Source organism: Salvia splendens, chromosome 14 (assembly GCF_004379255.2).
Source record: "Salvia splendens isolate huo1 chromosome 14, SspV2, whole genome shotgun sequence".
In the NCBI taxonomy this organism is placed as follows: domain Eukaryota; kingdom Viridiplantae; phylum Streptophyta; class Magnoliopsida; order Lamiales; family Lamiaceae; genus Salvia; species Salvia splendens.
In genome coordinates, this window is record NC_056045.1 from 365,753 (window position 1) to 379,576 (window position 13,824).

A 13,824-nucleotide genomic window follows, 5' to 3' on the forward strand; every position below is an offset into this window, starting at 1 on the left:
CGTGCGCTCTAAAGCGATGTTGTCGTACCTGTCGATGTTCGGCGAGTTCAAGCAAGAGGCCATCTGGGCGCTCTTGAGGGAGAAGCAGAAGTTCCAAGGCGGAATTCTGCACACTGGTGCGCTGAAGAGGATGAAGGTCACCGAAGCTGGTGACTACACGAGCAGCGGCAGCAGCACTAACCCGATTGACCTCAACCGGACGTACGTGGATGAAGGGAGTTCCGGCACACCGGTGTCCTCCCGGCGTCCTCCCGGCATCAAGGCTGTGAAGGCCAAGGGGAAGGCGACCGCGACGTCATCGTCGACCGCTGCAACCCCTGATCCGGACCCGGATGAGCTCCCGACGCAGACGTCCACCGCGTTTGCGTCGTTAGCTACAGCGTCGATGGCAAGGACGATGTTGCAGACGCACAAGGTCCTCAAGAAGTGCACCGACCCCGAACAAGCCGAGTATCTCCGTGCATTACTCGATGAGTTGCGTAGGAAGTTGGGAATTGACTCGACTTAGTTTTTTTCTTTTTTTAGTTGAATGGTGTAATTTTTTTTTATTAAAACTTCGCCGCTTGTTATTTAGTCGTTTTTTTTACTCGTTACGTGTTATTTGAAAACAGTTAAATTAATTAAACAAAACAACAAAATGATGATGTGGCGCGTCATAGGGCGCGCCTTAGGGCGCCCCACTGCTGATGGTCTTAGATCTAGAAAAACAATCCATCAAAATTTGATGGATTAATGACTGTTTCACAAGGATTTCTCCATTTACCCCTCAATTTCATTCCCCCATTTCTCTGCAACTGTGCTATTTCTCCTTGCTCCATGGCCGCCGGCGTTCGAGCCATTATTGTTGCCATATGCGAGCTGGTTGACGTGGCTTCCCCCATCTGCAAGCACTCTCTCTCGAACAACCATTTTCCTCTTCTCAGTCTCTTTCACGTCTCTCGGCCATGACCTCTATGCCATGGGCGTCGGAGTTTGAGTCATGGTGTCGGCGGTAGTGGCGACGCCCACAGAAATAGCCAAAATCAGCGGTGACGGTTTCTAATGGAGATCTGAGCCTCCTCGATCTATGGCCGCCATTGTCCTCGACTTGGCGGTAGCGCCGCACTCGGCTCTATTGGGGACAATGATGAGTTGCCTGTAACTTGTTGGGCACATAGCCTATTCGATTTTGGGAATTCTTCGTGTTCATTTCCGGATTTTGGGATGTTATTTGGTGGCGATGATGATCCCATGTTAAACTCTCTGAGCCTTTCATGGGATCAATGTAGTGCCCCACTTTGTGTTAAATTCTAACATTTGGTTGATTTTGTGTTCAATTTGGGATGTTACATTCAACTGGGACATATTGGTCTCTTGATTCTGGTATTTTGGTGTATATTTCTAAATTTTAGTTGAATTTAATTAATTTTTAGATTCTAAAATTCTAGATCGAAGGTCATATGTTTCTCAACTTTGGTTGAGTTCATTTCATCTTTTTTTTTGTGAATAGGTCGTTTCTTTTTTGAAATCTGGATGGTAGTAATGAGGGTAATAAGGTCATTTCAAATTGTACATGAATAATAACCCCAAAACTATCACGGGATAACTATCATGGTATATCACTCCACTCTACAAAACATTAGTACACGTAGATAAAATATGGTCTTATAGGCTTAATATGACATACTACAACTCAATTGATAAGATATTTTATCAAAATAAAATGTTGAAGTTCGATCAATCTTGAATGCATGATTATGAAGTCGGGGATGAGTTGTAATAGTAAAAAAAGGTTAATTGCATTGTAGTATTTGAAGTGTTTCAAGTTCACCCCAATTATATCTTGGAATAATACATTATTAATACACACGATTGTTTATTGCGATTGTTGGATTCTGAATTTTAATACGGTTCAATAATAGAGTTAGGTTTTTAAAAAATATTTATTATTTTGTGTAAAGAATGACAACAAATTTGAATCGTTGCGGGCATATCTATTGATATAAAACAAGAAAATCAAGCACAACAATATTACAACAGTTAACGTATCAATATATTGTCAATAGTAATAATAAAGCACATCTATGTGGCAATATTATAAACTCAAAACTATCTATTTTATAATCATTATTGGCAATTTAAAAATATAAAAATGAGTGAAAAATTAATTGTGTATAATACACTTATAAATAAATTTTATGAAAAAGCACAAATAAAATGTTTTTCATTATGACTTTAGAAGTGTTTAATGTTTTCAATTATGACTTTAGAAGTGTTTAATGTTTTCATCATAGTAGTAAAACCATTAAAAACGTGGATTTTACTATTTTCACCATATCAAAATTACGAAAACAAAGTTAAATTTCTTCCATTTTTCCCTAAAAAAGAAAGATTTTCCCGCCAACGAAATTCCCTCCCACTCTTCATCAGTGTATCCGGGCACACTTCCTTCCACCAAAATCTCACACACAGAATCGAAAATGGAGGATTCCACTTCGCCGTCGGAGAAACCTAAAAATCTCAAATCCGCCCCCAAATCCGGCGGCCGCAGCTCCACGAACACGATCCACATCGGCGGAATTCCGGTGGAGTTCCCGTACAAGCCATACGGCACTCAGCTGGCGTTCATGAACCGAGTGATCTCCACCCTCGACCGGGCTCAAAGAGAGGGGCACTGCCACGCGCTGCTCGAGTCGCCCACCGGCACGGGGAAGTCTCTGTCGCTGCTCTGCGCCGCCCTTGCGTGGCAGCAGAATCAGAAGCTGAAGAATATTCGGAATAATTTGACCCATTCGAGCTCTAGGGCTGACCCGCAGGCTGTGAGCGACCCGATTAATCACGGAGGCGGCTTCATCCCTGAGACTCAGCCATCAGGTATTTAATTTGTAAGATGAAAAGGAAAAAGTGAGATTGATGAGTTTAATTTTGACTGGGTTGGGTTTTGTTTGCATATTGTTTGGATTGAGTTTTATTTTACAGTATAGTTCTATTTTTCATGTTGTATCATTGTATCTATTCAGGGAATCAACCGCCAGCCACCAGTGCCAAAAAGGAGAAACAAAGATTAGCACCAATCATCTTTTATGCATCGTAAGCTTCATTTATCCTTACACATTTTGTACAGCTCAAACAAAAGAGCAATGCTAAGCAAAAACTGAACATCAATCTTTTATGTTTTATTAGGAGGACCCATGCTCAAATCAGTCAAGTGATCCGGGAGTATAAGAAAACACCGTACAGGGTCTCCATGGCAGTTTTGGTAGGATCAATACCTCTTTAACGTGCTATCTTCAGCTTCGAGCGTATTTGATATAATTGAGATTCCATTTCATAGCTAATCATTTATAACTTGGATTCCTATATTGATATTCCATGTACTCTAACATTCTTGTTCACTCAATAAACATACGTCGAAGCATTGGTTTTGTTAGAATCTGGGTGAATGTACATTCAAGGATGAACTGCCAAATATTTTCAGATAAATGTCAGGAGACAGACTATAGGATGACAAATGTTGGTAAAGTATGATGATCTGTTACCATTTGTGGTCAGAGTCGGTACAAATATCAAAAAGTTTATTGCGTTTAATAGCAGACATGAACTAGATAAATGTATAAGTGAAAGGTGAATCTTGATTGTCTGCTGAATGTTTCTTGAGTGAAATCTATGTCGTAAGGCTTCCTTGTATTCAGTAAGAAGTCATGGAAAGTTCTGAAGGGAGAGGCTCCAAATCAGGTGATTTGAATGTTGGTGTAGTTGATGGTGCAAGGGAAATGAAGTACCAATTTACTGGCACTATATATAAGAAACTAAACAAGGGAATAGAGGAGTGTAAAAGTGCTTTGATAGTCAGATAATGTTGATTATGTGTTGGCATGTGGTAGTATTTCTTATTAATGATACTTAATGTTATTGGTAAAGGTTTTATGGGTCAATACTGCTTGTCTCACTGCAATGTACTTTTTTCATTGTATATAAACTAGTACTACATTTTAATTTTTGCATGAATCCACCCAACTTTGAAATTACTAGCATTGCTCACCTAGTTACATTTGGGCTTGACTATAACTTAAAACATTGTATGAACCTGACTGGTATTCAATGTTACTATATATGAATTAAAGTGCATTCATTCTTAAAGGGTTGCTACTTGCTATCTATCTTTGCTTATTCATTTTGTATTTTTCCAGGGGTCAAGAAAACATTACTGCACCAATCCCTACTTACGTGGTGACGAGAAAGTTGATGAACAATGGTCATTTCCTTTTTCTTAACTATTCATAGCATTCTTCCATTTCTCTTCTCTCTAACTTCTGTTTATAATTTCAGTCGGTTGCTACTGAAGAATAAAGAAGATTCATGCCCTGAATACAAGTACGTCAATTTTTCTTAGGTGTGTTATGACCGGTTCTATTCTAGCATTTGCAATTTTGATTTCCTCAACAAACTCCTTTCCTGTCAGAAATGTTCATAAAGTCAGGGGTCATCCCTCTCTTAGGAAAGGTGGTTGCTATGAAGTCCATGACATTGAAGATCTTGTCAAAATTGGGCAAGAAGTTAAAGGTCTTATCCCTTTTAGTTTGTGCCTATGTGGGAAATTAATCACGTGAAGTGTCTAAAAGAGCTCTTCAATGTTCAGGCTGTTCATATTTTGCGGCACATTCCATGGCTGAAGAAGCAGAACTGATCTTCTGCCCATATAACTATATCATCAATCCAATCATCCGGGAGGGACTGGAAGTTAATATGCGCGGGAGCATCATTATTTTAGATGAAGCACAGTACGTTTAATCTTAATTAATGGTCCATGCTTGTTAACTTTTTACAGGCAGCACATATTTGGTCAACTTTTTATAGGCAGCACATATTTGGTCAGAGCTGAAGTAAATGATAACTGTTTCTATGCTTCTCCTTCATCATGAACTATACATAAATATTTTCATGGGACTGCTTCTCGTTCATCTTGAAATTAAATCTGTACGAGAACAAATGTTTATTCTTTGGCAAAATATTTTTTTATGTGAGATTATAAAATTTGAATATGATACAATTGAGTTTATATAATTTGAATCTGATCCCACACAATTTGATTTATATTATACTTCTTAAGTATTTACCTAATGCATTTTATTCTAATAATTTTGTGACTTCTTCGAACCATCCAGCAATATAGAAGACATAGCTCGTGATGGTGGTAGCATTGATCTTGAGGAGGAATCTTTGCTCTGTAAGTTATGTGCCAATTTATTTTTAAAATCATTTCCTGTACCATTATCTTACATTGCTTTGTGTTTTTGAAGATTTGCAGACAGAACTGGGACAGCTGAGCCTGAGTGACGACACGACTTACCTACCCTTGCTTGAGATGACACAGGTGATATTTATAAGTTGGCCCTTCATTCATTTCCCAAACTCCTCTTCTTAGTGTATTAAAATTCTCTAATATGATATATGTAGGACATATTGAGTTGGATGGACCAAAGAAAAACTACACTGACGAAGCGTGATTTCCAGCACCATTTCCGCTGGTTAGTATTCAATATTATAACTGTGGTGGCTATTTTTTATTTTCTTCCTTTGCTGATGGGGGACATCTTCTCATTATTTTGTTTTTTGTCATGTAATTACCAACTCAGTTGGACCGGAGATAAAGCTTCAAAAGAGCTACAAGAAGCTAATATATCCGTGCAAAATTTTCCAATCTTGCAGCAATGTGCCAAAAAAGTAATTATAATTATCAAAATTCAGTGTGATGAATCTTCTAATGCTATTTGCCATTTTTTGCTAAACTTTGTAATGATTTGCATCACTCCGAAGGCAATCCGAATTGCTTCAGAGGCTGAGCCAGATGTTTCTCATTTAACTGGGATGGCATCGCTAGTCCTGGAAGGTAATTTAACTCCACTTTCATGTTTTTCGTATTCCTAATGCAATAAAGTTTTATAATTGGTTGTCATCATACAGGGTTGTTCTCTTCACTCAGCTATTTCTTCTCTGAGAATGGCATCCATGTCCACAACTTTGAACTGGCATTGCAAAGAGTTGCGAGGAAAGATGAAGGCAAAGGTCACTTTCTTTTAATGCTTAAGCTCTCTGTTTTGCTTAGGCAGCTATGTCATATATTGAAGGATGATGAATTTGGCGCATTGCCCTGGTTGATCCCAACAAATGCAAATTCTGAAATAAGAGAAGTATGGTCTTGTTAAATTGTTATAGAACTCACACTTTGAAAGAGTGGACAAGGTCTGGTATTATACTATATTGCATGGTGAAAATTTATAGGGTTCCGCATTCTTCATTTTCTTAATAGTATGTCAAGGTTTCTTATGGAGGATGGTGAATATTAATAAGTTTTTAAAATCAAGTGAACAAAGTCTATCTTGATGAAAATTTTCCAAACTTTGAAAACGATAATCATAATCAAAATGAATATAAGTTTATTAGTTGTAGAAGTACATGAGTTCAGAATTGGTTCTCATGTATTTATTCTTATCATTTCTAGCAAGGACTGAAGTCTTGAATGCTAGTTGATACAATGAAGTCTCTCTTGACAGTTGACACTAATGCCCTTGAATTTACATTTTTATAATTATGATGTGAAAATGAGTTCATGATTCTCCTCTTCTTCTCCTTTTGGAATTATATGCAAAATGAGTATGATCAGTTATTGCAAAATGTACATACTGAGTTACTTGTTGTTTGCACTCTAGAGTTCAGGAAACTGGGCTTTATCTATCTTTAGCTGATTTAAAAGCATAATGCTATTAGTGCGTGGAAATGTTACAGGTGGTTGGACCAACACTTTCAGTTTGTGGTGCTTGAATCCTGCTGTCGTTTTTAAAAGCATTGCTGAATCTGCACAATCAGTGATTCTAACTTCAGGGTAAACATATTTCAGGACATTAATCATTTTCAGGAATACATATGTATATATTAATATATAATATTATATTTTCGCTATCTTTGCAGAACTCTTTCACCATTGAATACTTTCTCATCTGAACTTGGCGTTCAGTTTGGCACTTGTCTGGAAGCCCCGCATATCATAGATGTTGATTCGCAGGTAGACTGACTATTTCTGTTCAGAATTGGTTTTGTTTTTCCTAGACTAGAGAGCTTGGTCACTAATCATTATCTTCCACAGGTGTGGACAGCTGCAATCTCCACTGGTCCTGGTAACTATCCACTTAATGCTAGCTACAAGACTGCAGATGATTATGCTTTCCAGGTATTATGCTAATTATAACTATGCTTGAAGTCAAAAGAATCTTGTTTTTTTGGTGCACATGAAAATTTTCCGTGTTCATGTAAAAAAGGATGCAGTTGGCACATCTTTGGAGGAGATATGCAAAGTCGTTCCTGGTGGTTGTCTAGTTTTTTTTCCTAGCTACAAGCTATTGGATAAACTAAGCACCAGATGGCAGGAAACGGGCCAATGGTCCCGATTAAATGCTCAAAAATCTGTTTTTGTTGGTAAGCTTCTGATTGCTGCACACTAGAAGCATGCGTTTTATAATTGGACATGGGAAAGCTAATTTACTTCTAATTGGTGTTGTTCTCTCTTCCCCTATATAATTTGTTTCAGAACCAAGAGGGAGCAGCCAAGATTCTTTTGAGGCTACTCTAAAGGACTACTATTATTACATAAGTCATGGCACAAGAAAGTCGAAAGGGAAAAAGATTAGGGGCAGAACGCTTGGCCTTAAAAATAGCAACGCGGTTGAGTCCACAAAAGATATTAAGAAAGAAGGGGCAGCTTTTCTAGCAGTTTGTCGAGGCAAGGTAATTCATTGCATATTTTAAAAACATGTCTGTGTATGGGCATCCATTTGTTGACCAGTTTAGTTAGTCCTATATATTCCTTAAATAACCATTAAGTTGTTCAAGTACAAAGAAGAACTTTTTGAGCACTGATCATTGTACAATAGACACAAGTGGATGAGTATTCATTACATGGACAAACACAACTACCTGCTTATCTTCAGCTGTTGAATTTTGCTTGAGAGATATCTTTAAGAAGCATTCACATCTAATATGATGATTACAGGTGTCTGAAGGGATGGATTTCTCGGATGACAATGCTCGAGCTGTTGTATCCTTCACATTCTTTTTTTCAGATTGGATTATATTACCGATGAACATTACTGCCATAAAATTAATTGGGGGATAGGGTGTGCTGAATTGGCTGATGATTTTTATTTAATTTTTAAGTCTGTTTCTACTTTGCCTGATGTCCTGTGTATTTTGCATCTTATCAAAAACATGACACGCCTGTCAAATTTTGCTGTTCCTTAACTATGCTAGGTTATTGTTGGGATTCCCTTTCCTAATGTGTAAGTATTCCTCTCATATACTCTTTTGTTAACGAGGTATAGTGTCTTACTTAGTCATTCATGATCATTGTTTACAGTTATGATATTAAAGTTGCTCAGAAGAAGAAGTTCAATGATACAAATGAGTTCTCAAAGAACCTTTTAAGTGGGAATGAGTGGTATTGTCAGCAAGCCTTTCGGGCTCTAAACCAGGCTGCCGGTAGATACTCTTCATCCTAAAATTTGTTTCTCCAACTCTCTTTCATGTATGCACAGTTTGTTCTTTCCTAAATTGCTCTTTCAGTATTTCATTGCCATGATACTTACTTCATTGCCTTTTGTAGGTCGTTGCATTCGGCACAGGTATGACTATGGAGCTATCATATTTTTAGGTACTGATAACTTGCGATCCATCTTCCTTGCTAAATTGTACAAAGTTAATTGAAATTTTGAAATTTGTAGTAGTACAAAGTTAATTGTTTTCTGTATGCAGACGAGCGGTTCCAGAGAGAGACAAATCGAGCATACTTATCTAAGTGGTTGCGCAAGTCTATTAGGCTCTACAACAACTTTGAAGAATCACTAGACGGTTTAAAATCATTTTTTAGAGATGTGAAGGTAATGCAGTAGATGCATAATTTACTATCCGATAAATTATGAATGAAGTTAACATTATATTGGTCTTCTGGCCTTCTTGAATGCAGCTTCATACTGGAATAACAACTTCATCACAAGATCTGGTGGGAGACAGTGAAAACATAATGCCCATAGATATGAAGATGGAAGCAAAGAAGAAAAACAATAAAGTAGCGAATGCTAAATGTTATCAAAAGAAAGCAGAAGCGAAAAATGCATCCATTGGTGAAAAAGCTGCTCGGTTGAACCACCCAACATTTTCTGCTTCAAGATACGATTCTCCGTCCAGTGGAACTAGAACCGAAGTAGTTATTGTACCAGATGATGACGATGCTCCTACTTGCTGCAAGTACATTGACATAGAGTGTAATTCTGAAAAGCGATCCAGGTATACCTCATAGCCTTTACATTGTGGCAGTTCTCTGATTTTTGATAAAATACTCAATCAGACAATTATAGTATTGATTGCTGTATCATCCTGTTTCTTAGTAGTTTTATTTTAAACCAATATTTATTGGGTTTCTTCAATTTATTGATTCACAAGATATAACCAAACGGGGCATACTTTTTACAATATCGTTGCTGACATAAATGCTACATATGCAGATCATCTGGAACACGTTTGGTGGAGTCGTCTGCAGATGATCCTGAGCTTACCGTTGTTAAAGAAACGCCAGGGATAAATTGCAGGGGCGAGACAACTACTGAGGTCTACTCAAGAGATGATTGTGCAAGTCCGAGGGCAACCCATTTATTTAGTGCATTTCCTCATCGATCTTCTTCTCATCCAAGATCTGTCCAAAACTGTCTTTCTAGCCCTACTCTCACATGTTCAGAAATTGCCACTCCCGAGCAAGGAACTGCTTCTAAAGTAGACAACCAAGAACCTGAAGCAGAATCACGCTGGAGTGCCAATTCAAATTTCGGAAAAAGAAGAAAGATCAACTGTTTGTCATCAGTCAGCCGTCTCCATGAGTTTAGCAATCCTGAAAAGGACTGCCGAAAATTTAAGCCATCTCTCTCAACACCGAATAGTCCTGCTGTATCCCGTATCTCTTCTGATCACAACAGAGACGAGGGACTACGATTATTCTGCTCACACTGCAAAAACCCATTGGGCCTTCCAGAAAATGATTTACTAGTAAAGTGCTCTCACATTTCAACATCAAAAACTCATTTGATATCTCTTCTGAAGAAGGCTTCGGAACCTGAAGCTTTAATACCGTCAAGCGTGGATGTTTTGGTATCTGACGCGCCATCAGTCCATCCACGTGTCCTCACATCTCAGGAAAGTGCTTGCGGGCAGGGGATTTGGTGCAAGGAAGATGGATGCGTGTTCAACTCTATATTCTGCCCCTTCTGTGACCAGTCAGACAACTGCATTGGTGTTCATGTGGTGGCCACGGATGAATTGAATACGCAGTTCCAAAATAAGGTTCGAGTCTTCATGTTCTTAAAGAAAACTAGTTTCTTCTTTTGTCTGCAACTTTAGACTCATATGTGTGCTTGTTTGATAATATTCAGATATTATTCTACCGGGATAGCTTGGAGATCAAGAAGTTTGAAGCAGAGATGAAGAAAGTTGCAAAATCAGAAAGGGTAAACACTAAACAATAATGATACTTTGTAAATTGAAATTATGCAGTGAAATGGGGTGTATAGCATGTGCATTAGAGAATACGAAAATACACGATTCCTAGTGAGCAGTGATTACATACATCCTAGATTTCCAATTTGTCTTGATCTGATTCTTGAATGAGAACCAAGGCATCTAGAAATGTTTATCTACAAAACCTCATGTTTTACTCAATCATAGGTTTCGCCTTCACATGGTGGCTCAAGTGTGGTTGAAAACACAAGTCCCAACGTGTTTGAGAAGTTTGCATATACTTCACCGGTTCAAGCTTCTGGAGGTTGGAGGTGCCCGAAATCACGGGTAAGAACACAACAACCATCACTTATACTACAGATGACCTTGTTGAAATGACCTTGTTGGTATTATTGCAGATGCGCCTGCCAAAGAAGGCATAGATTGTTACGATGCAGTGAATTAGTAGAGTCTACGGTGCAAATTGTGGAAAGGATTTGGACATTGGTAGGAGTACATTATTACCTCATGAAAATAAGGTATTGAAGGTGCTATATGTGTGAAGCAGATGACTGTATGAATATGATTTTTGTTCAAGTTTCTATGTAAATGAAAATCACATTGCATTAGTAATGAAATCTAATGTAACTATGTCCACCAGCAATGCATAGTAGAAGTTTAGTTTTTCTAATTTTTGGCTGCAAAACATTTGGGGTAGAGAGTTTTTGCAATGACTGAGTTTTGTTGTATATGTATATATATATATATATATATATGTTGGCATTTGGATATTCTTTTTGAATACTTATTTGAATTTTTGTAATTTTGATGTTTGAATATGTTGTTGATGGAATTAGCTGTTAATGTCTGGATGGATTATTACTTTCATCCAATTTTCCTTTAACATTTAAATGTTTGGATGACCATATTATTATCTTTTGAAACGACATACGAATTGTAAAAATAAGTTTCGAGAATTATAAGCAGGATGTGATCAATTGCTAAGAGCATCCCCATCCGTGCTCTTAAATAAGAGTACGGAGGTGGGCCCAGATTCACTTTTACTCTCTGTTCTAAAAAATCACATCCCCATCAATTGCTTTAAAAATCAATGGTTTTTTTTATTATGAAATTTTAAATAAGATGAAGTGATGGAAATTTAAACATATATCTCTATTTGTATGTTAGTTATAGCAGCCAAAAACTGGATACTGAGGCAGATATTTTAATAAAAAAATAAAACCAAGTAGTCCACTAACAAACAAATATTAGTGCTATATAAAAATCACAAGTTCATTTGAATAAACGAAACTGTAGCTAATTTAATATGTCGAAAATCAAAGTGTGCACAATCTAGGGCATGTTCATGAATACACGAGACGAGACTGTCAATTCTTGAAGCACTGTTAATGAGGTACAAACCCAAATAACCCACATATCCTGTCATTTCCAAATACTTCAAACACAAATTTAACGTAGACATTCAACATCTGCAAAATAAAACGCATGCATTAATATGTGATTTTTGTAAATATATGTTCAAAAAGTAAAGATGAATATTACTTCAATCTGCCTATATGGAGCCACTAGGAGGCACAACCGTTGGAGTTGGTCACGTATGCACCATGGCATCCCGGAAAGGAGTCCAACATGATTGAGTTTACCATCTCCTTCTGTATAATTGAGTTCGGTAAACTTAGGAGTGTTACTAAGTTGCATCACTCGGCCTCAAATAATGACCCCTCAAATACTCACTCCAGTGTCAAATAAACTAAGCTAATCGTGTCGCGAATTAAAATGAAACCGTCAAACTTTCAAGAGCAAGAGAATTTGTGACCAAAGTCTTGATCGTTAGCACGCATGTTAGATAGAAGCAAGTCTTTAATGCAGCCAAGACTGTGTAAAAAAATGGTATTTGGAAGTCTAAGAAATTCAAGGCTCACACTAAGGACACCAAATATGTGAATTTTTTCAGCTTTTTTAGGCAAGGCAAACTCAAAGCACCTCTCACACTTGTCATCTTCAACAAATGACATGTCCACCTTAAACTCGATTGCCTCTATATGAATTCAAGACATGGTGGATCATACTTTGGTGCTTTGATAAATTAAGTCGGTACTGATTTGTTGTACCGTCAGTCCATATAAATTTTGGGAAATTGATATGAGTGACGTAACAATGGAGATGACGCCAATGTTTTGAAAGTATGCTAGTAGCTGTACTTTCTCGAATGCCCAGAACAGAGATTATATATATTAGAATATCAGTCGGCAATTTGCTAATTATAGTAGGGTTAGGATTAGGGTTTAGGATGATAATAAGGAAAAAAAATTATATGCACCAATTAATCTTCATCAGATAATTGAGTAAAAGTATTTCTTACCTTGTTCACAAAAAGCTCTAGGAATTAATGGTTGGAAACCAAAAAACCCTAATCACAAAGATAATCCAAATCCAATGAGCAACAATTAATTGATAAAAAAAGAAGACAACATCCAAATTTTAATAGGGAAGAAAATTAACATGAATAATATACGCAACCTTGAGTGGTACTCACAAAGTAATCAATGAAAGCTTAATTGGGAATGAAGAACTTTAATGGAGTTAGGGTTATAGATACAAATCCTAGAATCAATGTATATTGGCTTGTATAGGTAGGTATATTCCGTTTTATATTACAGCTGAACTTATTTTTATTAATACGTTAATTTCATATTTCAATTTATAATTTAAATTAATGAATACACAAGTTTTATAAAAAAAATTGACGTTTTTTTTAATCATAATATTTTGTTAAAGGAAGACATATTTGTGATAATTCCTTATTTTGAGACAGATTTTATAGTTTTTACAAAATAAAATCAGTTAACAAACAAGTGAATAAAATTAAAATCCATACCTAGGAGTATTAGTGAAAACGAAGAAACCTGGCAAAGGGAAAGAGAAGGGCTACACTACAAAATGCTAATGAGCTTTTATTACTTTATTCCATTAATATTATATAGTATTATAGGAATATAATATACTCTATATCATTTCTGTATAATATATATGGAATAATTAGCATAATATAGCTAATTGGCCTTTATACTTTATTTGTATAATATTTCAATTAAATCATAAAATTTGATTACATTTTACTATTAATATTAAAAAGTTAAGTTATTTTTTTTTCAATTAGCACACCGATATACAATATAATATAGCAGTAGTAATATTTTTTGATGTGAAGTTCAAAATGTTAATGAAATAAGGAGTGTAATGATTTATTATTTTTTTATATATTTCAACTAAATAAATTTATTTTGA

The 13,824-nt window shown here is 36.5% G+C and overlaps 1 protein-coding gene and 1 long non-coding RNA gene across 2 annotated transcripts; one reads left to right on the forward strand and one right to left on the reverse strand.

Annotated features, from left to right (window-relative positions):
* Positions 1-2,409: 2,409 nt before the first annotated feature.
* On the forward strand, positions 2,410-11,317 carry LOC121764937 (Fanconi anemia group J protein homolog). The gene is made up of 28 exons (XM_042160969.1): positions 2,410-2,853; positions 3,000-3,069; positions 3,163-3,238; positions 4,170-4,234; positions 4,309-4,353; positions 4,442-4,542; positions 4,619-4,760; positions 5,145-5,206; positions 5,280-5,353; positions 5,437-5,507; positions 5,616-5,703; positions 5,797-5,869; positions 5,944-6,045; positions 6,766-6,862; positions 6,949-7,042; positions 7,124-7,207; positions 7,296-7,452; positions 7,565-7,761; positions 8,027-8,071; positions 8,284-8,312; positions 8,390-8,511; positions 8,636-8,683; positions 8,785-8,909; positions 8,996-9,315; positions 9,534-10,362; positions 10,452-10,526; positions 10,744-10,863; positions 10,935-11,317. Exons 1-28 carry the CDS (start codon positions 2,460-2,462, stop codon positions 10,956-10,958), a joined length of 3,729 nt encoding a protein of 1,242 aa, XP_042016903.1. The 5' UTR covers positions 2,410-2,459; the 3' UTR covers positions 10,959-11,317.
* A 528-nt stretch (positions 11,318-11,845) lies between these two features.
* LOC121764952 lies at positions 11,846-13,138 on the reverse strand. Its single transcript, XR_006042667.1, has 3 exons — positions 13,057-13,138; positions 12,079-12,946; positions 11,846-12,005 (listed from the first exon to the last, which is right to left on the reverse strand). It is a non-coding gene; the product is annotated as an uncharacterized LOC121764952 (long non-coding RNA).
* Between the last annotated feature and the right edge of the window lie 686 nt (positions 13,139-13,824).